At 44.2% G+C, this 27,470-nt stretch overlaps 1 protein-coding gene and 1 pseudogene across 2 annotated transcripts; both read left to right on the top strand.

Moving 5' to 3' along the window:
• Positions 1-427: 427 nt before the first annotated feature.
• On the top strand, positions 428-15,395 carry LOC143885593 (putative disease resistance protein At1g61300; annotated as a pseudogene).
• Positions 15,396-17,733: 2,338 nt separating this feature from the next.
• On the top strand, positions 17,734-23,762 carry LOC143883848 (uncharacterized). 2 transcript variants are annotated; one of them, XM_077387166.1, is made up of 2 exons: positions 17,734-18,071; positions 23,236-23,762. In XM_077387166.1, exons 1-2 carry the CDS (start codon positions 17,798-17,800, stop codon positions 23,598-23,600), a joined length of 639 nt encoding a protein of 212 aa, XP_077243281.1. In that variant the 5' UTR covers positions 17,734-17,797; the 3' UTR covers positions 23,601-23,762. The 2 variants fall into 2 exon arrangements, with proteins under 2 accessions (XP_077243281.1, XP_077243280.1); XM_077387165.1 differs by having other exon boundaries at positions 17,735-18,071; positions 23,233-23,762.
• The last annotated feature ends 3,708 nt before the right edge of the window (positions 23,763-27,470 follow it).

The raw sequence follows: 27,470 nt of genomic DNA, 5'->3' as shown, positions 1-27,470 counted from the left end.
GACGAACTGCAGAGGGTCAAAAACCAGGCCGTGCAGGATCTCCTAAGTTCGGCGGAGAGGGCCGGAAAGAAGGAGAAGGCGGCCGTGGAGAAGGCCGTGAAGGAAACCGAGGAGAGGAAGGAGGCTCAGCACTTCAACTTAGGCCTCCAGGCTTACAGGGCGGGTTTCCTTCTCTGCTCCGAGCAGGTGAAGAGGCTTCACCCCGGCATCTCCTTGGACGGGCTAACCGTTCCGTATGCACCTCCGGAGGAGGAGGAAGATGAGGAGGAAGACGAACCGGACTCCTCCCGGCCTATTGAGGTAGATGCGGAGGTGACTGTGGCCGCCGTCTCCTCTGCTGAGGGCGGCGAGCTTGCAGCCCTCACTCCCACAGAGGTCGTCACCGAGGGGGTGGCCGACGAGGAGGCCTGAGTAGCAGCCTTCTTTCTTTTTGGAGATATGTTTTTTTTGCACAGTTTGTAATGCCCATTCTTTGTAAGCCAGCTCGGCGAAGAGAGCAATTTTGTAATATGAATACTGAATACAAATACACTTTTGTTCAACTGTCTGTACGGCATTCTTATTTTTTTGTACGCATTATTTTCGCGCTGCGTCGTTGACCGAGCTGGGAACGAAGTATGTAAACACTTAGATCTCCAAGCCACAAGGATGAGCCGGAGTGCACCACTACTGCTCGTCCTAAGTCTGCGAGAACCGAGCTGGAAGCTTGGTACTCAAACACTTGGAAAATATTTGAAGGTGGTTTCCACTGCGGGCGTCCTGGCTGGAACTGATCTCCAAGCCAATAGGATGAGCCGGAGTGCACCACCACTGTATGTTGATGTTTATATAAGTGACTCAAAGAGGGACACTTGTTCGGGAAACTTATTTTATTCATTCCAGAACTTGGATGATTACAGCAGTTCTTTACAAGCCTATGAAGGCAAACAAAATTACTGATAGTAGATCCGAAGATTTCTAGAATTCCAGGCGTGTGGTAGCATCTGTTCGTCAAGGGACTCTAACCGATATCTTCCTGGGCGGATGACTTCTTTGATTCGGTACGGCCCTTCCCAGGTCGGAGAGAGCTTGCCCACGCTTCTTGGCTGGGAAACGGAGGCCTTCCTCAGGACTAGGTGGCCGGCACAGAATTCTCTTGGTCGGATCTTGACGTCATGATATCTGGATACTTTCTGCTTATAGGCCGCAGCCCTGATCTGAGATTCCTCGCGGACTTCTTCAAGCAAGTCAAGGTTGGCACGGAGTCCGTCCCCGTTGAGCTGCTCACTGAAATGGACGATCCTTGGGGAGGGGACGCCGATGTCAACCGGGATCACTGCTTCTGTTCCGAAGGAGAGATTGAAGGGTGACTCGCCTGTGGCCGTACGCGGAGTAGTCCGATACGCCCAGAGCACATGATACAGTTCGTCTGCCCAACGCCCAGCCTTGCCATCCAGTCTCTTCTTTATCCCCTGCAAGAGGGTCCTGTTCGTCACCTCTGTTTGCCCATTCGTCTGAGGATGTGCCACAGATGTGAATCTCTGCTCTATCTGCAGGTCAGAACAAAACTTTCGAAAGTTCCTCGAGTCGAACTGCTTGCCATTGTCCGTTATGAGGACCCGGGGGATTCCGAACCTGCACACCACTGATTTCCAGAAGAAGTTTTGTACATTCTGCTCCGTGATCTTGGCCAGAGGCTCTGCTTCTACCCATTTGGTGAAATAATCAATGGTGACAACGACGAACTCACGGCCTCCCGAGGCCGGCGGGAAGGGGCCCAGAATATCCATTCCCCATACTGCGAAAGGAAGAGGACTGATGATCGGGGCCATCGGAACGGGTGGCTGGTGGACGGCCGGAGAGAACTTCTGGCACTTCTCACACTTTTTCACAAGGCTCAGCGCGTCCTTCCTCAATGTAGGCCAGTACAGACCTCTCAGGAGGACCTTAATGGCGAGGGCCTTGCCCCCGAGGTGCTCTCCGCAGATTCCTTCATGGGTTTCCTGCAGGGCTAACAAAGCATCACCGGGGCGAAGACACTTTAGATATGGGAGGGTATACGACCTCTTGTATAGAGTCCCGCCATCCAGTGAAAACCTCGCTGCCCGCTGCGTGACCTTGCGGGCCTCCTTTCTATCTCCAGGGAGCTCTCCGCTGCGCAGATACCTGATTATCTCATCCATCCAGCACGGCTCATCGTCAATCTGCATCACCACGACGGACTGGGCATCGATACTGGACCTCTTCAGAAACTCCATGCGAATTTCTCTGAGGGCGGTGTAACCTGATGCTGCAAGCTTTGATAGCACATCTGCCTTCACATTCTCTGCTCGGGGGATTCTGACGACTTCAAAGCTCTTGAAATGATCGGCCAGACTGTGGACCCTTCCCAAGTAATTGATCATCCGCTCTTCACGGGCTTCATATACTCCCTGGATCTGACAGACGACCAGCTGTGAATCGCAGTACGCCTTTAACCTCTGAGCACGGGTCTGCACCGCGAGATTCATCCCGGCTATGAGCGCTTCATATTCTGCTTCATTGTTGGACACACGGAAACCAAACCTCAGGGCATAGTTCAGGACGAAGTCCTCTGGTCCAGTGAGAACTAGTCCCGCACCACACCTTGTCTTGTTCGATGACCCGTCCACATAAACTTCCCAGAGCGGCTCTTCGAAAACTGGGTGCGCGATGACGGACTCAGTTCCGGGGGGCGGTGATGCTCTGGAAACGACTCGTGGCTCCGGTACAGCCAGCTCTACTTCTGGAGACGAAACTGCTACCAGCCCGGGGTCTGGGTCCGGAACTGTGCACTCGGCTATGAAGTCAGCGAGAATCTGAGCTTTGATCGCCGGCCTGGGTAGATACTTGATATCAAACTCACTGAGCTCCACGGCCCACTTGACAAGTCGGCCCGAAGTGTCTGGTCGGTGGAGGATCTGTCTGAGAGGCTGCCCTGTCAAGACCTTGATCGTGTGCGCCTGGAAGTACGGCCTTAGCTTCCGGGCCGCCATAATGAGGGCGCACACGAGCTTCTCTACTCGCTGATATCTGGTCTCTGCATCGTGGAGGACCTTGCTGACATAGTAGATCGGCTTTTGCTGGTTAGACTCTTCTTTGATCAGTACTGCTGCAACTGCCAAGGGTCCCGCTGAGAGGTACAGAATCAACTCTTCTCCTGGCTCCGGCGTGGATAACAAGGGGGGGGAGGATAAGTACTGCTTCAGCTCCTCGAACGCTGCTTGACATTCCGGAGTCCAGGGCGCGGTTTTTATACCTTTGATCGCATTGAAGAACGGGAGGCATCTCTCGGCGGATTTAGAAATAAACCGCCCCAGAGCTGCCACCAGCCCGGTCAGCCGCTGCACTTCTCTGATAGTGTTGGGAGGAGTCAGCTCCATTACTGCCTTGATCTTCTCCGGATTCGCCATGAAGCCCAGGAATTTGCCTGCTCCGACGCCAAACGTACATTTGGTCGGATTAAGCTTCATGTTGTGTTCCCTCAAGACTTGGAAGGCCTCTTCGAGGTCGGAGACGTGGTTGGAAGCACTTCTGCTCTTCACTAGCATATCATCAACGTAGACCTCCATGTTCCGACCGATCTGATTTCTGAATAGCTTGTTGACGAGCCGCTGGTAAGTGGCTCCTGCATTCTTCAGTCCGAAAGGCATCACCCGATAGCAATAAGTCCCCTGGTCGGTAACGAATGATGTCTTCGGGATGTCTGACTCGTACATTCTGATTTGATTGTATCCTGAGAAAGCATCCATGAAACTGAGCAGCTCGTGACCTGCTGTAGCGTCAATGAGCTGGTCTATTTTTGGGAGTGGGTAGCTGTCCTTTGGGCAGGCCTTGTTCAGGTCTGTGAAGTCTATACAGGTCCTCCACTTCCCGTTGGACTTTTTCACCATCACCACATTCGCGAGCCAGTCCGGATACTGGATCTCACGGATGAAATCGGCCTTCAAAAGCCTCTCCACCTCTTCTCTGATGGCTCTCCGCCTTTCTGGTGCAAAGTGTATCCGCTTCTGCTTCACGGGCTTGCAGGTCTGATCGACACCGAGCTCGTGGGTGCTAATCGACGGGTCAATGCCGGGCATGTCTGAAGGAGTCCAGGCAAAGACGTCTGCATTGGCTCTGAGGAACTGAGCGAGATCCTGCTGCGCGGCCTCTGGCAGGGCAGAGCCGATCTGGACAACCCTCTGTTCGTCATCGTTGTTCAATTGAATAGAGATGAGGTCATCTGCGGGCTCGTTGACTGTGACCTGCGCTTCGTCTCTCAGATCGTACAGCTCGATTGGAAGAGACTCAGACGCATTCTTCCCTCTCAGCGCTGCCGCATAGCATTGTCTTGATTGAGGCTGATCCCCTCTGACTTCACCTACGCCTCCTGGCGTGATGAACTTCATCTTCTGATGATAAGCGGAGGGAATAGCCCGGAGGAGGTTCTGGCCAGGGCGTCCTAGAATGGCATTATAGGCTGACTTGGCCTTAACCACCAGGAAGGTCACCATGGCGAAGGACTGGCGGGGCGGCTCCCCGATAAGAACTGGAAGCTCAATCTGCCCTTCGACCTTGACAACTTCTCCTGAGAACCCGAACAGATCTGAGTTGGCCGGCTTCAGACGGTCAGCTCCGATCATCATCTGTTCGAAGGCGTGATAGTAGAGGATGTCGGCGGAGCTCCCGTTGTCGACCAGGATCTTCTTCATTTCCCAGTTCGCCACTAGCATGGTGACGACCAGGGCATCATCGTGCGGGAGGATCAGACCGTCAAGATCTGCTTCCGAAAAGGATATCTCATTTTCTGGCTTGGCCTTCTTGCTGCAGGCATGGACGGCGTTGACCTGCCGGGCATAGGTCCTGCGGGCCGATGAAGAGGTCCCTCCCGCGGTCGGCCCTCCTGAAATGGTACCAATAACACCATGAGGTTGAGGTTGAGGTACCTGAGGAGGGAGAACGGCCGGGGCAGGAGCTTGGATGCGGTCGCCCAGGGGTTGGGCGTCTCGAGGGCTTCTGTCTCTGGGCCTCGGGTTGTCCTGGCGCTCCCTTCTGTTGTCATTATTTTTTAAGTACCTCCCGAGGTACCCTCTGCTTATCAGCTGCTCGATCTCCTCCTTGAGATGAATGCAGGCATTGGTGTCGTGGCCGTGGCTCTTATGGAACCGGCAATACCTGGACATATCTTGCGTGCCCGCCTCTGGTGTCTGCTTCTTCGGCCATCGGATGAAGTCTTCTTTCCGAATGGCTGCCAAAATTTGAGCCCTGGATGCGGTGAGCGGCGTGTAGCGCTCCCTCGTCGGGGGGCTCCTCTCCTTTCGAGGCCGGGGGGAGCTCCTTTCCTTCCGGGACGGGCTGCTCTCCTTCCTCTGAGGTCTATCGTCCCTACGTTGCTTGGTGGCGTTCTTCTCCTCTGGTCTTCTCTTGCTGACGGAATCCAGGGCAGCGAGAGTTTCCTCGACGGAAATGTACTCTTCCGCTCCGGTCATCAGATCTGCCAGGGACTGCGGATTGCGCCGGGCGACTGCTCTTCTAAAGTCAGTGGACCGGGCTCCGGCCAGAAGAGCATTCGTTGCCGCGGAAGGATCCAGGTTGGGTACCTGCAGGGCCTCCCTGTTGAACCGGCCAACGAACGCTTTTAGGGCCTCACCGTCTTCTTGTCTCTGGGCCATCAGTGAAGCTGTTGTCTTTCGAGGTCTTCTGCTGCTCATGAAATGTCGGGCCAGGTCGTCCCCGAAGTCGTCGAAATTGTCCACAGACTTGGGCTTCAGCCGCGAGTACCAGTCTCTCGCGGCTCCAGTTAATGTGGTGGGGAGTGCCCTGCAAAGGAACCCGTCCGACGCCCCGTGGAGAAGCATCGTGGTCCTGAAGGTCTGCAGATGATCCACGGGATCGGTGGTCCCATCGTACTGCGGGATCTGCGGCATCTTGAAGCCCATGGGGACTGCCGCACCGAGTACCCTGTCTGTGAAAGGGGGGTTGCTACTGAAGATCCTCGAAGCAGGGCGGCCATGATCTCTAGCCAGCTCTTCGATTCTATTATCGATCTTCTGGATCCTCAGTAACATCGGATCATCCCTCTGCTCGGCCGGACGGGCAGGTCTACTCCTCGCGGCTGATGGGCTCCTTGCGGATCCGGATTGGCTGAGGGGACTCCTTCGCCGGTGCCGCGATCCCTCTCCGTGCATGGGGTCTCTCTTGCTGCCACGTTTTTGCACGGAGGGAGATCGTGACCGGTGATGCTGACGAGGCTCAGGGCGCTCATGCCTGTCCCGCGAGCGGTGGTCTCTTCTTGTGGAGTGACGAGTTTGGTCCCGGGGTGGAGACGCGCGTTCTCTGCGGGAGCTTTCTCCCCTCTGAACGGGTCGAGAAACCTCGACCGGGTGTTGCTGGAGTGCGGGGGCCGCATTCCTGAACTGCGCAACTACAGCAGTCATTTCTTGAAAAATGGCCCGCATCTCCCTTGGGGTCGGGGTAGGGTCTGAACGGTCCGAGTGGGGCGAAGTCCGCTCCACGGCCGCCCCGACCTCTACCTGCGAGGCCAGCCGCTCACTTCGTCCTTCACGGGGGGCCGTAGCCCGAGTAGCCCGAGAAGTCGGAGGTGCTCGCTTGCCGGTCTGTCCTATCATTTTTATCTGAGTGAGATTTCGAACAGCTTTTTGTTGCGTGGTCCCACGGATGGCGCCAAATCTGTTAGGCCTAAAATCGGTAACAGGTCATGGTAGGGTCGGATGGTCCGAGCTAACAAGCCACGACTGAGGGGCTGGTTGAGTCCTGCGCTGCACAAGGGTACAGACAAGAAAGAAAAGGGTCAGAGGACCAACCCGGAGTGATACTCCGGACGGGCGCTTCGACACTCAAGTCATTATGAGCAGGAGTGCAGAGCAATGTCAGAGCAAAAGCTTAGAGTTTTGGTTCTCAGATTTTTCAGGACCCTCACCTTAGCACAAGTGAAGGCTATTTATAGTGATTCTGAGCCACCTGTCTAGGACAAGTGGTAATTCTGAGCCACCTGTCCAAGACAGGTGGTGGGCTCTGTATGGATCAGGTCTCATACCTAAGAAGGGCAGGTGGAGGTCCCTGATTGGTCCAGGTGCCACACCTAGTGGGGACAGGTGTTGGCCTTCCAACGGTCCTTGTGAGGGCCACGTGCCAGCAGCTAATTGGATGCTGAGTTCGGACCCTCAGTGCTGAGTCCGGATTCCCTCAGTGCTGAGTCCGGACCCCATCATATATAGTCTCCGTTTTGAATGTTATTGTCATTAATTTTGGTGATCTAAACCTTTCATTTGCTGGTCCCTGCACATGGATGTGCCATATACCAGAAACCCTTTGCATCAAACAATCCTAAACCTTAGACTTCTGTTGGTTTGTAGAAAGTTGGCCTTTTATTTTCTGCAGCCCACAACTTGAAGCATTATTTTTTTTTTGAAGAAAGCAACAGAATATATATTTATATATATGAATAAGCAGAACCGAGATGATCCTGTCGGAACAATGAGCAAATAAAATAGCAAGACAATGACTCAAGGGGGGAGATAGTCAAAACACTCCAATTCGGCCCGGGAAACACCACTCTTAGCCAGAGAGTCGGCTGCCACATTGGCCGATCTCCGGACATGCTGAAAGACCATGGAGTAGCCCTTTCCTCTATCCTCTATCTCCTCAAAGAAATGCACAAATCTCCAAGGGGGAGAAGCGTCTCCCGAAAGCCAGCGAATAACATTTACGGAATCGCCTTCGACTATCAGACTGTCACACTCCAAGCGAGGCATGGAAAGAATCCCACTGTGAACGGCTCGAACCTCCGCCTCAGACGAGTCGGCAAATCCAAGAGGCCCCGAATAGGCCCAAATGACTTCCCCTTTATGGTTCCGACATAACCCCCCCACTCCAGCCGCTCCTGGGTTACCGATAGAGGAACCGTCAAAATTGAGCTTCAGAGACCCCGGTGGCGGGGGGGGACCAGGAGGGTCGAGATTTCACTTTGGTAACCGATTCCATGCATATGGTTGACCACCCTTCCCAAAGGGCATACGCAGAAACAAACCGAAAAAGAGGAAGGGAACGGGCCCAGGAGATGACCGCTGCTACCACCTGTATATAAATCCAATATGGGGACCTGACCTTCCCTTCAAAGACCCGCGCATTCCGCTCTTTCCACAAGAACCACCAGGAGGCTAAGAGACACATCTTCCACAAAATTCGACCTTTCCTCTTCCACGGAGCCCAGTCCCAACTCGTAATAAATTCGGCCATAGAATTGGAAGCAACCCAACTGACTCCAAATCTAGAAAAGAGATGACCCCAAATATATGAAGCAACCTGGCAATGTATAAATAAGTGGTCGATGGATTCCCCGGCGGATAGACATAGTGGGCAGTGATCCACCAGCCACATTCCTCTCTTCCGTAAGAAATCTATCGTCTGAATTCGTCCCCAGCTAACCGACCACCCAAAGAAAGCAACTCTTGGAGGGCATGCGAGGCGCCAAACCGCGGAGGACGCATGCTCCACTAGAGTGGGGATCAGATGGAGATAAAAAGATTTAACAGAGAAAATCCCCGACGGATTCCAAATCCAAATACGACGATCTAAGCCCGAAGACTTGATGAAGCAAGAGTCCAATAAGGAGATGAGGGCGCTGTAATCGCTTAACTCCCGAACAAAAAAGGCTCGACGGAACTTGGGAATCCACTCCACTTGCCCTTGGACCCGTTCGAAACATTCCGATACCCAAGCTTCTTTCTGAGAAGATACAATATATAAGTCAGGAAACAAAACTTGAAGAGAATGGGACGAACACCAAGGGTCCTGCCAAAACCGAATTCGATCCCCCCTATAGACTCTGAAGCGAACTCCAGGGGCAAAAAAGAACTTCAAACGCAATATGTCCCTCCATACTGTGATTCCTTTGATTTTGAAAGTATCAACGGAGTCCCAATTCCCAGGAGATGAACCACAACTTGAAGCATTATGATCTTCTAATAGGAATGATCTTTCATGAGTCGGACGTTTGCCCCAACAAAAAGAATGGTTTTGATCATCGAACAACCTGCTGATACCTTTTCCCTGAAATTAGTTCCCCTTGAATTTGAGTTCTCCCTGAAATCAATTTCAGTGAATCCCAACAACCCTTTTAGATTGTTTTTTTCCTTCACATTCCCTCATTCCCACCGTTTTTTATTTTTTGATGTATTGTATTTATTTTCTGAGTTGGTGCATTGTGTTGTGTTGCTGCAGTGGTTATGGAATTTGTTTGGGAAATTGGCAAGAATGTTTGGGAACAATATAATTATTTCAAAAACCTCGAAGGAAATATGGGGATTTTGAGAAGCAAAATGGAGGAGTTAAGCGGCAGAGAAAATGATGTAAAGACTGAACTGTATAGAGAAGAGGTGCAGCATGGGAAGAAGCGAAAAAGAGAGGTAGAATTATGGCTGGAAAATGTGAAAAAGATTAAAAGTGAAGTGCACGAAATAGGAGAAAAAATTGGAGAAGAAAGGAGATGGTTCCCACGATACAGACTGGAAGCACTTGTTGCAAAGAAGATCACAGAGGTAGTTGAGATTCAAGAGAAGGGCAGATTCTCTGAAGCGTTAGTATCAGATCCATTGGTAGGCAGTGGAAGTATCTTACCAACGGCAGCGTTAGTGGGTAAAACAACAGCAGAAAAAACCATGGAAATGATTTGGGGTTGCTTGATGGATGTGGAGATTGGAAAGATTGAGTTCACGGAATGAGAGGAGTTGGAAAGACAACCATCATGAAGCACATCAACAATCGTCTAAAAGAAACCCGCCTTTTCGACAATATTATCTGGGTGACCGTGTCAAAAGCACTTAGTTTGAAAAGGTTACAAAGTGATATTGCAAAAGCAATTGATTTGTCCTTGCCTGAAGATGACAACGAAAATATCATGTCTACAAAACTGTTTGAAGCTCTGAAGAGAAGGAAGAAGTTTGTACTCATCCTAGATGATTTGTGGGAAGCATTTCAATTGGAAGATGTAGGCATTCCTGAACCAAATGAGGATAATGGCTGCAAGCTAGTATTGACTACTAGGACGCTGGGAGTGTGTCAAGGCATGGAGACTCAAATTGATATTAGAGTTGACGTGCTCTGTGAAGAGGAAGCTTGGGCTTTATTCAAAGACAAAGTTGGTAACGATGTTGTGATTTCTTCAGAAGCAGAGGATGTAGCTAAGCTTGTGGCTAAGGAATGTGGAGGTTTGCCGCTTGCACTCATCACAGTTGGACGGGCTTTGAGGAAAATTGACAATGTTAGAGAGTGGAGGAATGCATTGAATGAATTGCGAGGTTCAACAGCCGAAATCAAAGGTATGAAAGAAAATGTCTTTGATCGCCTAAAGTTCAGTTACAATCATTTAAGTGACCATAAGATTCAAGCTTGGTTTTTTTTTATTTTTTAAACGATAACAATTTTATTTCAATAAAGGGTGTACATAACACTTGGGACAAGGCGTCCTGGTGGTATACTATACATGCATCCATTTATCGATTTACATCATCCCATAGAGACCACCCCCTCCCCTCTTCGATCAGAAAAATTAACAATGACATCCGGGAGGCTGACGCCCTCCTTGGCCAAAATATCCGCCACAAAGTTTGCTGTTTGACGCCGGTGCACAAATGAGGGCCCAATACGCTGATTTAGATCCCGAATTTCATCGTTAATATTTGATAATCTCCATGGTCCCACACATCTATTAGTAGCCCAAGAAATAACATTTGATGAGTCTCCCTCCACAATGAGAGGCCCAAGGTTGTGTCTCAAGTACCATCGAAGAGCAAATAATAAAGCCCGTGCCTCCTTTTCATTGGAATCGCACTCTCCGGCCAGACCGGAGAAGGTCATAATTTTAGTCCCATTTGAATCATTTAATACTCCGCCTATCCCAGCCGGACCCGGGTTACCCATCGAGCTTCCATCGAAGTTGATCTTTAACATACCATCCTCCGGTGCACTCCAATGAGGTTTGATGCTATTGTTCTTCTTCCGCTTTTCAGACAACACCGTCACTCCATTTCTCAGAATGTGAGTTATGGAATATGGATGTCCCCTCTTCCCCTGACCCCACATGATTATGGTAACAATAATTGCAAGGCAAATGTGCTGACTAGGCTTCCCTCTGTTGTTGAAGATTCTCTCATTCCTCTCCCTCCATAGAAACCAGCTAACGGCGTATGGGATGGAGTTCCACAGCTTTTGTCCGGTACATCCATTAAAAGCACTCGGCCAGTTAATAATAGTTTCCGAAATACTACTATGAAGTACCCATTGCATCCCAAAAAATCTTATCACTCCCATCCATACAGCCACAGAGTAGGGACACATAAGGAGTACGTGGTCCAAACATTCCGTACTCTTGCGACATAGCATGCACCAGCTAGCGAGTCGTGGTCCAAACATTCAAGCTTGTTTTTTGTACTGCTCATTGTATCCAGAAGATTATGAGATCTCTTCAGAATGTTTGATAGAGTATTGGATGGGCGAGGGGTTTATAGATGAAGCACAGACTAGAGAAGTTGAGATCAACAAGGGGCAATACATATTGAGTGAGCTCAAGCGTTCTTGTTTATTAGAAACTGCAAATTATTATCAGGGAGTTGAATATGTCATGACGCATGACTTGATTAGGGATATGGCTGTTGACATGACTAGAGTGTGCCCTCCTTTTTTAGTCAAAGCTGGGGTTGGGTTAGAAGAATTGCCTAAAGAGAAAGAATGGACAAAAAATGTTGAGAGGATTTCTCTAATGAAAAACAAAATTGAACTTTTTTCTGGTCAGCCTAATTGCCCAAGACTCTCAACCTTGTTGTTGCAAGATAATTTCCTCTTACGAAACATCGCAAATTCCTTCTTTGCCCACATGAACAACCTTCGAGTTCTCGACCTCTCTAATAATCGGATCAATTCATTACCAGAGTCACTTTCTGACTTGAGGAACCTTCATGTACTTTTATTGCGTTCCAATCCATTAAAGGCGGTGCCTTCGCTATCAAAGATCAAGGAATTGAGGGTATTGGACCTTTATTGTACTTACATCGAAGACCTGCCACTAGGGATGGAAAAGTTGGTTCATCTAAGACGCCTTGACCTCTCTTATACACATTTGCGAATGTTTCCTGCAGGGATAATTTCCAATCTCTGTCTTTTGGATGAGTTCTCTACATGCAATAGCTCATGGGAATGGTCATTAAACAAGGGTGAGATGGAAGGGGAAATTAATGAGATCACAAAGTTGAAAAGATTGACTAATCTTCATATCTCCTTCAGAGACTTGCCTACCTTCCTAAATTATAACAAGTCTGGGCATTGGTGAGTCTTGAAAATCTTCCGTTGTACAATAAGAGGGTCATCACCATATCTTTCTCATTGTATATCTCTCGGAATTCTATTGAAATTTGGAACTGTGATGTTGTTAGCATAGAGAGCTCTCTCTTACTCCCAGACGACACTCTGAAGTTGAGGTTTCAACAATGCCACTGTATCATCCGATTGTCTCAATTGTCGTTCTTAGCGAATCTGAGGGAGTTGAAAGTATGTTCCATCTATGAATGCAATGGGATAGAGTGCATTTTACTGGCTGAAGAGAACACCATGCCTGCCTTACAGACATTGCATCTTTATAACCTTCCTAATTTAAGGGCTATTTTCGAGGGAGTTGTAGCACATGGAACCTTCGGAAGCCTAAGGATCTTAAGCATTAAGAATTGTGATAATCTGAACAATTTGTTCTGGGTTGGGTTGTTTCAGGATCTCCAAAACCTTGAAACGATACAAGTTTGGAACTGCAATCTGATGGAAGATGTGGTAGTGGGAGCACAAGTGGGTCAAGCCCATACTCCCATTACTCTCCCGTGGTTAAGGAAGATAGATTTGAAAATTTTACCAGAATTGACGAGCATTTGTAGGAGGATGGTAATTTGCCTTTCTCTAGAGTCTATCTCTGTAATTAGACGTCCAAAACTGAAGAAGCTCCCTCTCTCTATCAACCTCCAAAACCTCGAAACGATAACAATTTGGGAATGCAATTTGATGGAAGATGTGATAGTGGGAGAGCAAGAAATGGGTCAAGCCAATACTCCCATTACTCTTCCAAGGTTAAGGAGGGTACAATTGGGAAAGTTACCAGAATTGAAGAGCATTTGCAGGAGGATGTTAATTTGCCATTCTCTAGATTCTATCTCTGTAATTGGATGTCCAAAACTGAAGAAGCTCCCTCTCTCTATCAACCTCCAAAACCTCTAAACGATAAAAGTTTGGGGCTGCAAATTGATGGAAGACGTGATAGTGGGAGGGGAAGAATTGGGCAATACTCCCATTACTCTTCCAAGGTTAAGGAAGTTAGATTTGAAAATTTTACCAGAATTGAAGAGCATTTGTAGGAGGATATTTATTTGCCGTTCTCTAGAGTCTATTTCTGTAATTAGATGTCCAAAACTGAAGAAGCTCCCTCTCTCTGCCAAGAACCTACCACAGACTCTCAAATCGCTCATAGCAAGCATAGAGTGGTGGGATGCATTGGAGTGGGACCACCCCGACACCAAGACCCTTCTCCAACCAATTTTTGAGGAGGATGAGGAGGAAATGGAGAGTGATGAAGAATTTACATGGGAAACGGAGAGTGACATAAATTAATCATGGACTGGAGCTGTTCTTGGAGGGTAGATTGCTGATCTAAGGTCAAACTGGTGACGACCTCAGAAAAACTTAGGGGATTATTGTTCTACCTTTTACATATATAGTTTTATTGTTTCGCTTATAAGTGATAGTTACTGCTTTTGCTTTACACCTAATCATGTTCCTAGAAGTTATTCTTCCTTTTCTTTCTTGATTGAGACTGTCTTTCATGATTGAGATGCCATGTGATCAAGCTTACCCAAGTCTGAAGCAATACTCACCGTGGACGAATCGAGTGTAGTCCATTGCTCAATTTTATTTGAACTCCATTGGTGAGCCACTCAATGGAAAACTAGAATTATCAAATGTGTGCTATTTTTTAGGCTATGACATTCTATGGCAGTGCCATGGTGAAAGGTCCAGAACTCTAGGGCATCTTTGGTAGCCATGGAATATTAGTGGGGCTGTGTGAGATTGCTGGAAAGGGAAAGCCTAAGAGGTTAGGAGTGAGGGAAGCATGAAAAGCCCATGTAAAACAGGGGAAAATCCAATTTAAAGTAGGGTATATTTTTTCTCTGTGGTTAGGAACCTATACAAATGGCTAGAACATATATTTAAAGTTTGTGTTTTTCTACCGGTTTCTAGTATCTGCTCGTGTCACTCTTACCTTCTCATTTAATCAATGCTAAAAAATGGAAGTGACATGAAATTTGCTCATCTGGACTGACCTGAAACTTGGGTAAGTCAACTTGATTTGTCCATGATTTGAGCACTGATTCTGAAGTTGATCTTAAGTGGAACCCTTAACCAGTGCTGTGCATGTTTATTGAAATACCATCAACTCTTGACTCTGATTTGCAACTGAGTTGACTGCCATTTGTTAAACTATAGTTGGGATGAGTAAAGTATGTAGCACTATTTGTTTCACGAATTGGTTGCTGCCCATAGCAGGAAGCATATGCCTACACCAATTTCACTCACAATTTGGTGGAAACCGAAAGCTATCACCAAAACTGAAGGGTTAAGTTCCATACTCGAGTTAAATGGATATCTGAAATTGGAAGCTTTAACATCTTTGTTTCCAAAGCCTTTACCAATTGAGACTCTACCATGTACTGTTCAATGGTTTTATGGTCATAACAGAAACCAGTCCGGCAGTCCCTGCACTTTGATTGAAGATTATGAGCAATTAACAGTTATTTCTATAGTGAGATTTCATTGGAATGTTGGAAACAGCAGTTCAGAATTACTGAACTAAGTTTCCAAATTCGACCCCAATCTTCACCCTTTAGTTGCTCATTCAGTAAAATCTTTGCAATCACTTGTTGCAACATCCTCCCTGCAAATTTATACTGCATCACTTTGCCTTCTAAGGGATTAATGTGGGTTAAACCAGTCACTGTTTGAGCACTCCACTTTGTATCCTAGCATCTCCAACCTGCTTAAATTGCCCTTTTTAATATTGCCCTTTTTTTGGGAACTTTGTGTCCTTTTACTCTTCATTCTCTTTCCGTGCAACTTCAATTCGAAAATCTGCTCTATTGAGTAAGCTGTTTATTCCAGTCCTTGAATCTGCTCTGTTAAGTAAGCTGTTTATTATTCTGAATAATTGTTTTTCAAATTGGTTGTCTTCTTTTTTTCTCCTTAGTATTTCTTTGATAATATAGACAATGCCTGTATTTTTCCACAACACAAAACAGAGCAGTTGCTTTCTATTGCTAAACAAGAGTTTGTTTTCTGTGATAATTATACAAAATGGATTAATTTTCTACTCTTACTGGTGTATGTTCCTAAATGTTTCAGGAAGCATGTCTTTTTCTTATGAAAAGAATGATGACCCGGTCACCAGAATTCTACCTCCTACAGGCAAAAGCTTGGAGATCGCATCGCTTCTGAAACTTCCTGCGAGGCGTTCTCTCGTTGACAGTGACAAAGATAAGGGCTCATCGTCATCCATATTCTGCACTCTGAAGAGCAATGGAGGAATACCATGACACCCTTTACTGCTCAACTGATGGTCACCTTCTCAGTTTTTACACCTAGGCTGTGAGTTGTATATTTTTGGGTTATTAAGTTATAATAACCCCTTTTAATGTTATAGAAACTATGAATCATGTAATCATTTGTGACTAAAGGCAATATCATTCATCTTTCCCAAGTTGAAATCTGAATTTTCCAGTATCAGTGAGGTGAAAGAAGGCTGTCTTCATCAACTAATTGAATCAAAAATTTAGTTTGTAGTCAGGCAGGAATCAAGGATCTTGCAATTGAAAAATTTGAAGCTGGTGTTGAGCTTGGGTTCACATTGAGACCTGTACATTTTTAGCTATGCTTGTGGAGGAGCATCTTCTGCCTCAATGGCTGAGCCAGAAGCTCATTTTGGTTGCTTCAGTTTCTTAAGGAAGAATGTGTGAAAGTGGATTTTTTTTACCAATGAAATTGCTTGATTCATTAAAAATTCTCTGTGGGGTAAATTTTTGATATATTTTGAATGTTTTTTTTTAATAGTTCAAGCGATTTGACAATCACGAAATCCACTTTCCACTTTTCGTTGGACAGTGATGCAACCAAGTGATACTTAAGTTCCTCTGTTTTTTAGTCTCTTTCCCCTGTTTTTACTTCTCATAAGACTAACATCAGTGAATAATTATATTGGCACTAATTGAACAAGGTTGAACTTTTAATAAAAAATGAGTTGAATCAACCTGAGCTCGACCCCATTTTAAGGTAAATGGTAAAAGCTCAACCTGAATTCCCAAAAATTGATCCGAGTTGCATCCCTACCCGGCCTGGGCCCGGTTCAAGTTCACGATCCATTCAGTAATAAGCCCGACTTCACTCCTTGTAATAAACTTGAAAACAGTAACCTCTTTGGATACCTCAAACTTATTTGCACATTTTTTTATTTTTTTGGTTTGTTTCTCAGGGTGTTTGATCTTTCTTACTCGACTTATATAACATAAAATAAAATAAAAATGAAAATGAAAAAAATAACTTGTTTTACAAATGAGGCTTTAAATGCATTATTATCAATTTAACCATTAACCATAAAATAAGGAGAGTGGTACATGCATTCCCTTCTCAAAATAATGCCAGTCTTTTCATTATTTTGCATTTCCCAATCAGTTCTTTTCATGATTTGATATCCCAGATCAGTTCTTTAAGGCTGTAACAAATTCCAGTACGTTGCAATCAAACCCACTGGATTTTTCGAAATCAAGTACATTAGCCCCCCTTTTGTCATTGATATGCCGACGCTGGGTGTTCAAAAGGGGCGTAAATGTCACTTCCCTTTCCCAAAATATACCATATTTATAGGGCTTTTATAAGATGGCCGACCGTCATGTACCGTGCTAGCGGTGCCCATAAGTACTGTACGGACCAAAAATCTTTATCCTCCTTATAAGTTGTAGAAGCTGAGATTTTATATGGTGTGAGCCCTCGTAGTCCCATATTTTTCAAAAGTACTGTATGGACCACATCATAGGATAATCCAAACTGTCCATAAGATGGAACACAAAGTAAATAGGTTGTTCCCAAAAATAATTTCCATAGGGCCTATAGGTGGTTCCCAAAAATTATTTCAATAGGGTGATCCTAGCCTTCCGATCTAACCTCTATAGATCGGAGGGCTAGGATCACCCCATTGAAATGATTTATGGGAACCACATGAACGGTTTGTATTATCCCATGATATTGTCCGTACGACCCTTTTACAAATAAAAACTCGTACAAGCTAATAAAACGGGGAAATGATAAACGCGCCCCTTCTCAACACTTGGGACACCCAACTGCTGCAGTGTACGATGATGGCAATCAAGTCCCTTAAATCCATCGCTGCGCTAGGTGTCCCAAATGATGAAAAGGGGCGCCTTTATCATTTCCCAAAAAAATGGATATAGGGAAAAATACACTTAGACCCCTGTGGTTTCTGACACATTCAACTTAACCCCTAATGTTTAAAAAGTTACAAATAGACCTCCTGGTCAACTGAGGGGGTTTACCTTAGACAAATTGAAACCACATGGGGGTCTATTTGTAACTTTTTAAACATCAGGGTTTAGTTTGACTGTGTCAGAAACCACAGGAGGTCTAAGTGTATTTTTCCCTCACTTATAAGTATGCGTAGAGAAGAGAGAGAGAGAAAGGGAGAGCAGGGGGAGAGAGAGAGATGGGGCTTTTGGATTTCTTGTATTCAAGTGGTGACATAGTGAAGCGAAACGCTCCCGATCTAACCCCTGTTTCAACCGCTTGCCGGAGTTCCTACAATCTCGGTTGTGCCGCCGTTACCAAGATTGATAACGCCGTTAGAGTGGACGGAACCCAAATATTGAATCAGTACTTGCCGGATTCCGAAGGGTGGAAGAAAGTTGGCCGGATTTCCAAGAACGTCGTTAAATACGCCGTCGATTCCGCCGTTAAGGAGTCTCTGAAGGGCGTCTCAGGTAGGTTTTACTTTTTATTTTTATTTTTGAGTCCTACTATTTGGACAATCGTCACCGTTCATATCAACCCTAATGATCTAACATTGGCCACACAGTGTTACCCAATTTTATGGAGTTACTTATGCCTAACACTCTCAGTTTTTTCTCTTTATTAATAAGAAAATGTGAATGAGAAAAGCTTGAGCTGGGTCACCCACACCATGTAAGTTGATCTGGACCCTTCATCCATGGGACCCTACGTGTTTGTGGTATAGATGCAAATTATATAGTAAGAGCATTTCTAGCCGTTTTTAAAAGACAACTATGAATAACAAGAAAGATTACAAGTGCACAGCATGAGTAAAGAAGACCTCCTCCTATAAAAGAGAACACTAGAAGCCTCTCATTTGGAATACGCGAAAAGCATGTAGCTATATACGAACTTAGGTCTCTAATGTTATCAATGAACCTCACTAATAATCTCCACGCACTGTCCGTAATCCCTTCGGCCCACCCTATAGAATTGGATGAGTCGCTCTCTGCTTTTAGGTTCCCCTCCATCTGACAAACGAAAATGAGCGAGCCGTGATGAAAAACACAGATCGCAGCTTCAGAAGAGTCAATTGGGCCACCATATGAGTAGATGATATCGTCCACCGAGTTCTTACAAATGCCACCTATCCCTGCCATGCCTAGGTTTCCAAGGGAGCAATCGGCAATATTGAGTTTAAAAGCATTCCAAGGATGGGGGTTTTCAGCTTGCTACCACTTTTGTTTTGGTGAGATTGGGGTCAGGATAATGCCTAATGTTGATGTCCACCTAGGAGGGGGTTTTCACCTGGCGATCGTCGTTTGTTGTGATTGGAGTGATCGTGGGTGTTGTTATTAGATCACGGTTAGAGTGACCGTCAGAGGTAGAAATATTGTTCGAGAGATTTTCGTTCGTGGTGGAGCTTCACATCAAGGGTGATCTGAGATGATTCAATATTGACAAGTTTGATGGGAAAGGTAGTTTCACTCTATGACAAATGAGGGTGAAGGACATCCTTGTGCAATGTGGGCCTGTCTAAGGCGTCGAAGGAAAACGATGTGATGTTGGGGAAGATGGCTGATATTGAGTGTGGTAGATTGTATCGTCTGATTGGGGACACAATGACTAATGTTCATAAGATCCCGATGGATGGCTGGAAACAATGCATGAATGAAAAGTACTTGCGTAGGGTCTCTTTTTTAGTTGGTACAGAGAAGAGTTTCCAGGTTGTCGATGATGGTGAAGAGGGGAAATTTCTTGCGATGGGGAAGACGGATTGAGATCCCTCGCCAGGGTTGTCTGGGGACTCAATGGGTTGGAAACTACACATGCATTAGTTGTGTTAATCAAGTCATGTGGAGTCAGAACCAGGATGATTCAATGGTTTGTAACTGGTGTACTTCAGAAGGCCAATAATGGTTTATGGCGAAAAATCTTCAGTGACTGGGAAACAAGTCAAGGTGGAGTTTGTTGGAAAAATTGCCTTATTTCCCACATGAGACCTTTCCTAATTCAATTAGGTTTCCTAGTTGTGGTGGGAAACTAAGTGAGAAGCAAAAGGCACGATTAAAAGGCAAGAGAGAGGCATGTTCTCTCTTGTGGTGTGGCAGCTACACAAAAGTGGAGTCACAAATAGAGAAGAGTACATCCACGATTTTGGCTATTGAAAGAATTTTTTAATCTCTCATGTTCCATACTCTATTATGTCTCTCTTGTTAATTTCCATATTATATTTGCTTCTCCAAAAATACCAAAGAAGGTTAATAAGGTTCCCCTTAACGAAAATGCGCAAGCCGCGATGAAAAACACTGACCTCGGCTTCAGAAGAGTTAGTATGACTAATTGGGCCAGTAAATGAGTAGATGATATTATTGCCCACGGAGTTCTTAAAAATGCCACCAATCCCTACCATGCCTGGGTCGCTCAACCGTCAATATTGAGTTTAAAAGTGTTCCTAGGAGGGGGTTTTCACCTAGCCAGGATAGTTCCTAATGATTAGGGTTGCAACTCAGGTCAGGCTTTCAAGAAGCCTACCCCACTCGAGAAACTATCTCGGATCAGGTCAGGTTGTTTTTTTTTAGAAAACCCGCGATTCTTAAGCTCAGTCTTACCCGAGATAGTTTCTTGGGTTGCGTTAGGTTTTTCCATATATAACTAAATTTCCATTAAGTTAAATATGATTATTTGCAAATTAATTAATAATGGTTAACATTAGCTCTATAAATCATACAATCAATGGCTTCCAAAGAGGTATTTAAACTTTAAAATGAAGAGGGGTGTATGAAACAAAATAAAGGGTTCAAATATCCTAACTAAAGAAAACTACTCATCCCGTAGTCACAAGAGAACCCAAAAGGCCAAAAATTTCAACATAAAGAGAAAATTCTGCAAATATAAAGAACGACAAATCTCAGAAATGAAGAACCATTTAGATAAAGGTTCATCTTTTATCTGCTGATGCATATGGAAAGATCAATACAATCTTGGATCCTAAAAGCACAGAGCAATACAAAAAGATTTACCATTTTCCTGAACAATTTCATTGTTTCATGTAACTTCTAGCAATACGGAGACCAAAAAAAACACACACAAAAACAAAAAAAGAAAAAGAAAAGGAAAGCAACAACAAGGACAAAATACTGCACAAAAAATTCTAGAGAGAGAGAGAGAGAGTGGTCGTAGTTAAGGAGGCGGTGATGGTGAAGAAAGAGGCAAGATTGCTGGAGATCTTTGCTACCTGGTTGCGGTCAAGGATGCGGTGATGGCGAAGAAAGAGGCAAGAGTGCTGGAGATCTTTGCAAGGGGGGGTTTTCTAATTTTCTATTCCTATTCCTATTTTACCTGCAGTGTATAATAAATTATAAAAATATAAAAAAATAAAATAAAATTGGGTCGGGTTTTCCCCTTTAAACCCAAGCCGACCTGAGAATGCGGCGGGTTTTTAAAACTCAAACCCGACCCAAGTTGCAACCCTACTAATGATGATGTCCATCGAATAATCTGTGAAAACTGATGTTGAAGAGCCCAAGAAGCCACTGTGAATAATTTTCCATGCCATCTTTCTCAAGGTAGAGCCTTTATCCTAAAAAATTTGAGAATCCCTCCATCCAAATGTTTCATAAGACTGTTGCGAGAAGCCACTTCAAAAGGAGTGAGTTGCCAGATTATCTTAGCCTGGGATTCCAAATATGATACTCTCCCAAATCCAAAATAGATCTTGGACCGAACTAGGGAAAAACCAACTGACCCCAAACCATCTGAGCACACCTGGTCCCGAATAACATTAGTAAATTTATAATGAATGAAGAGATGGGAAATGTATTCTTTCTCTACTGTGCACATGTAACATTTGTTCGCTGATTGAAAATGTCAATCTTTGAGCCCTGTCCTGGGTATTAATTTTGCTGAGAATTGCTGTCCAGCATCTGCCTGGGAATAAATTTTGCTGAGAATCGTCGTGCAGCATAGGCCTGAACTCTAGGAGGGACTAAGGGTTTCCAAATTCTCTTCCAAGGAAAGGAAGTAACCATGAGATGGCCCCCAGAATCTGAAAAACGATCTGACTAAGAAGCAGCCACCAGGGTATGAGCTCCACACCCATTAATCAGGTTGATCTCTTGGGATGTAGGATTCCAACAATCTGCAAAGAAGGTTAGTTTAGTAAACAAATTCAAAGTTTGGAATGTTCTTATACCACTTTACCCCCAAACCATCCTTCCCCACAGCCTTTGGAAATACTTTGAGACGCATATTTGTATTCTTCATACTCTTGAAGCGGCTTGGGGATTCGTAGAATAACAGGAGTTACGTTACAGTACTTAACCATCTATCTCTCCAGAAATCCTCTCTCTTCTCACCCCCCACTCTAAATCTAATCCCTCCGGTGAAACTGTCATTACGAATATAAATGGGCTTCCACACACCCCGAGCCTCGTCTCTACTAAGATTCCTACATCTCACCCTTCCTTTACTTCCTCATATTCTTGCTTTTAATGCCTTCTCTTCAAAGAGCATCCTTTTCAGTTCCAAAACGCCACAGCCATTTTTCCAAAAGATCCTTGTTCCTTCTGACTAGATTTTGTATCCCTATGATTTTCAGCTGACACACCCTCGAGCCTCGTCTCCCACGTAAGATTCCTAACTCCCACCCTTCTTTTGCTTCCTCTTACTTTTGCTTCTAATGACTTTTCTTCAAAGAGCATCCTTTTCGGTTCCAAAACGCCACAGCCATTTTTCCAAAAGATCCTTGTTCCTTCTGACTAGATTTCTTATTCCCTATGATTTTCAGTCAACACCGACACACGTCGACACATCGACACTCCTTTCGACAATTGTTAACATACTGATAGAACTGTCAGACGTAATTTGGCTGCATTGAGGTGCTATTGTACCGTTTGAAGTGAAATTTTTTTTTTTTTGAATGATGAAAATTTCATTAAAGAATTGAGACCGAGATGGTGTAAGTACAAAAAGATTCAAAAAGAAACCACCAGATAGTGATACATATCCGACCCATACAAAATAATATTATTTATTATTGAATATTACATTTAACTGTTTTATCATTAACACTTCTTTATCATTCAAACAAAAAAATCATCAACACTGCTTTAACTAAACAGTTGATCTTTTTTTAAAAAAAAAAAAAAACAAACTTAACAGTTAATCTCATTAATGTGCATAATAAAATAGCATATATTGTCTAGAAAGAGAAAAATGAAAAATAAATCAATTTCTACCAAAAACTTCACTTGTATTATAACTGATCTTATCAAAACTTACAGTGAAACATCAATGAATAAAAAATGCACTACTCAAACATCCTTGATGTTATTAAGGCCAATATTCAAATGCCTTAAAATACAACAATCTAAGTATAAAAATCTCACCTTCTTATTCTTGTTCATCTTGGTTTGTCTTCTTATGTAGGGTTTATGTTTAGAAACAATAACTACTTGGTAAATTATTTTAATAAGTTTCCTTGGAATAGAAGGTGCCTCTAGCAGAGGTGAAAGGGGGCGACCTGGTCATGCCCCCTCCGGTATATTTATGACTACTCTGTTTACACAGGCGGTGGCCTGGGAAGAAAAGGGGGTGAATATGTCATTTCCGTTTTCTATCTATTATGTTTTTCTTTGAAAATGTGTGCAGGAGGAGTACAAATCTATAAGATTGTGAAAGAAGAACTGAAGGATCAAAACTCTCCGGGTTGTGTTCGTGACTTTAAGAAGTTGGGACATGATAAAGAGCTGAAAGAGGTGAAGGAGAAGATAGAAAAAGTACTTGAAGAAATGAATAAGATCAATGAGCATAACAAGATATTACAAGAACGTATCAAGAGGTTAGAATCTCCTCCTAATACGTTCCAAGTAGACTTTGAGTTGGTGCGAAAACCTGAGGAGGTCATAAGCCTTTTTATGATGAAGGGATTTATGGGTCCAAGGTTATTGGATGCTCTGATAGTTCCTAAGGTTGTAAAGGAGCGACCCCAAATTCTTGGCTTTGTGGGTTTGCGTTGAAGATGTGTGAAAATGGGCTTGGATTTGGCTTTTTAGTCTTTGACGAGAAACAATTTGTTAATTAACATGTAATATTACTTGTGGTCTTACTTGGATTTGGCTTTTTAGTCTTTGATGTGAAACAATTTGTTAACATGTAATATTACTTGTGGTCTTTCTCTCGCCTTCTCTCTCCCTCCCTCCCTCCCTCCCTGCAAAAGTCAGCAGCGAAATGGCTATCCGCGAAAACTCAGGAAGAAATGAATAACTTCCATTACCATAACAGATTGGAGTCTCCTAAGTCATTGGTAAGCTTGATGTAATCTATATATACACTAATAACAACTATTCACACCAAGTGTAACAGATCACATGAAAATCTCCAAGTAGAGTGTTCAAAATTCTAGCATTTAACCAAGTAATTAATGAAACAACTAAAGCAGTTGTTATTTCCACTCCCTTCTCGAGCATTTCCACTCCCTTTTTGATCGTCTTCCCTTTCAGATAACAAAATTGTGTCAGTTTATATAATTGTTAGTCATTCTCAAGTTAGTTGAATTTTAATACGGTTTGATTTATTGAAAAGGATGAACATGTAGAACTAGATCATAAATCTAAAACTTAATTTATTTTATGATCTAATGTCAAAAATTATAGATCTATATATGTTATTTTATAAATTTAATCATCTAAAAATATAATTACCTAATGATCTAATCTTTAGTATATGTTTATATTTACCAACATAATGATTTAAAGATTCAAATCATATATAATATTAGGAAAATGATATATAATCCTTACCTCTTTCTGCCATCCATCGTGTAGATTTTTCACTACCTCTCCTACCTCGATTTATCTAGCAACAGGGCTAGATCAATTTCAACCAACGCCGTACATAAGAAGTCCTGTTAGAGTTCTGCCCATCATAGAACTCTAACAGGTACGATCTTTAAACCTTATCAAATCAGGTTTAGCTTAATCTAATAATCATTTTAACTGGATATGGTAGGCCTAAACTAATCCATATTTTGTGGAGCAATGGAGGAATTCCACGACCCTTTACAGATCAACTGATGATCAACTCCCCTGTTGATACAGCTAGGCTGTGAACTGTATATTTTTGGGTTATAATAACCCCTTTTAATGTTCTCAAAGAAACAGTGAACATGTTATCATGTGTGAAAGTAAAGGCAAAATCATTCGTCTTGCTTGTTGGAATAGTGATATAAAATCACTTGGTAATATTTTCTTTTGGAGGGGCATTCTTCGAATGTGTTTATTATGTCTACTAAAGAGGGTTTTATCTTTAGTTGGGTCATTCTTCTAAAGAAGGGATTTTGGGGCTTTTCTCTACAAGAAAAGAGTTTTCTCTCTCCAAGGGTTTCTTCTTCTTCTTCTCTTGCAAGGGCTTTAATCCAAGGTTATTGGGGTTCCTTTTATGGTGTTTTTGAGTTTGTGAAGACACTGTAAAGAGGGAGTTGTGTTTTTGCTTGATTTGTAAGAAGAGGGTGTTGGTGGGGTTTTCACCATTGTTGGAGAGATAAGGTTAAACGGTTTCAACCCTTGTTTGTAATTTCCCATTGTTGATAGTGAAGTTTACTTGCCGGATTGCCCGTAGAGTAGGCCAAAGTGCCGAACCACGTAAATCTCTTGTGTCTCTTGGTCTCTTGTTTTCTTTCTTTATTTTCATACACTCTTGATTTGTGCACATACTCGTTTGGGCTAATTCCGTGTGTTGCTGGAGGCTATTTGTTGTTGATTGGTTCGAGTAGTCTCCGATAACCAGATTTCTAGCGGCGGGTCTTGCCGCAACAAGTGGTATCAAAGCTCAGGGCGTGGTAACCCCGGTTTGCCTCCGAGGGCTGGAATGTCCCTCGGGGAAGATCTTGAAAACCTCAGTATGCCTCCGAGGGCGGGAATGTCCCTCGGGGAAGATCTCGGAAACCTAGGTGTAGTATCTTGTGGTTCCCACATTTACCACCGCGTGGAGGGGGAGATTGTCCACGTTGCTTCTGTGTGGAGGGGGAGATTGTTGGGGTTCCACGCAAAAGCAAATAGTCCCACATCGGTAAAGTGGATTGGATGGGATGTGTTATAAGGGAATGGGCACCCTCCCCTAACAGCTAGCTTTTAGGGGTGAGTTCTACCCAGTTAAATTCCCTACAAATGGTATCCGAGCATTTGAATACGTTCAACAACATCATTTGCCAACTTGAAAGTGTTGGTGTGAAGATGGATGATGAAGATAAGGCGGTTACATTGCCGGATGATGAAGATAAGGCGGTTACATTGCCGGATAGTAATGAAAATTTGGTCACAACTTTGAGTTGTTCCAAGGATGATTCTCTTAGCTTGGATGATGTGTGTAGTGCATTGCTTGCCGATGAACTCTGGAGAAAGGTATCATTGGAGAGTTCGGGTCAAGTTGAAAATGAAGCTCTTATGATAAGAGGGAAATCAAGTGAGCGTAGTAGCTCATCAAAAGGGACTTCAAGAAGCAAGTCCAAGTATCGATCAAAATCAAGAGGCCGATATGACAAATATGCTTGTTGGAATTGTGGAAAGAAAGGTCACCAAAAGAAAGATTGCCAGTACAAGAAAGGTTTCCAAGAGGGTATAGAGAAACAAAATGTTGAAGTCAAGAATGAAGCCAATCAAGTTGACGAGTCTACATTCGGGTTCATTGAAGATGAAGTGTTCATGGCTAATAGCAATCCCATTTTTTACCAAAATTGGATCCTTGATAGTGGTGCCACTCACCAAATTTACCGGGCAAGATGGGGTCCTTAAAATTTCTAAGGGTGCCTTGGTTGTTATGAAAGGCATCCGCGTCGGAAACTTGTACAAGTTGCTTGGAAGTACGGTGGTCGGTGGTCGATGATGCACACATGGTGGCGGAAAATGATGAATTTCCGGCTCGGTTATGGCATAGACGGTTGGGTCACATGAGTGAAAGGGGCATGAAAATTTTGATGAAAAATGGTCTTATCCCTAAGATTAGCATTGGTGAAAAGGAATTTTGTGAGCATTGTGTCTATGGGGAAACAACATAGACGGGTTTTCAAGGCATCAAGTCATACAAGTAAAGGTATTATTGATTACATACATTCCGATGTATGTGGTCCCTTGGAGGCGTCTTATGGTGGTGCCAAGTATTTTGTTACTTTCATTGACGATTTCTCGAGGAAAGTATGGGTGACAATGCTTAAGTCCAAGGGTGATGTGTTTATGGCTTTCAAGAACTTCAAGGCCGAGGTGGAGAAGACAACGGGCAAATGCATTAAGGTATTAAGGACGGACAACGGGGCAGAATATGCCTCCAATGAGTTTGTTAAATTTTGTAAGGATGAAGGAATTGTTCGGCATTACACAACGGTGTATACTCCTCAACAAAATGGCGTAGCGGAACGCATGAATAGAATGTTGATGGAGAGGGTTCGGGCTATGTTGAGCAATGCTAGCTTAGAGCATGGATTGTGGGCCGAAGCCGTATCAACGACATGCTATATTGTGAATAGGTCTCCTTCAATGGCATTGGATGAGAAGACACCAAATGAGGTATGGTTCGGAACTCCTTGTGATTATTCCGATTTGAAAGTATTTGGTTGTGATGCATATGCTTTAATTCCAAGTTGTCATAGAGCTAAACTTGATCCAAAATCAAAGAAATGCTTTTTTGTGGGATATGGGAAGAATGTAAAAGGGTATCGGTTATGGGATCCAAGTTCCCGCAAGATCATCATAAGTCGTGATGTGCACTTTGATGAATCCTCAATGTTGATGAGGGGATTGGAAAAGAGGCTTGAGAAAGGAAAGTCTATTGCCGAAGATACCCGTGAATTTCAAATTCAACCTTCAAGTTCTTCTTCAAATGAGGGTGTTCCCATG

This window comes from Tasmannia lanceolata, unplaced genomic scaffold (assembly GCF_043159265.1).
Source record: "Tasmannia lanceolata isolate RefF3 unplaced genomic scaffold, GAP_Taslan_0.1 ptg000008l, whole genome shotgun sequence".
Lineage (NCBI taxonomy): Eukaryota > Viridiplantae > Streptophyta > Magnoliopsida > Canellales > Winteraceae > Tasmannia > Tasmannia lanceolata.
The sequence above is the reverse complement of the archived record's forward strand: the minus strand, read 5'-3'. Positions and strand labels throughout refer to the sequence as shown.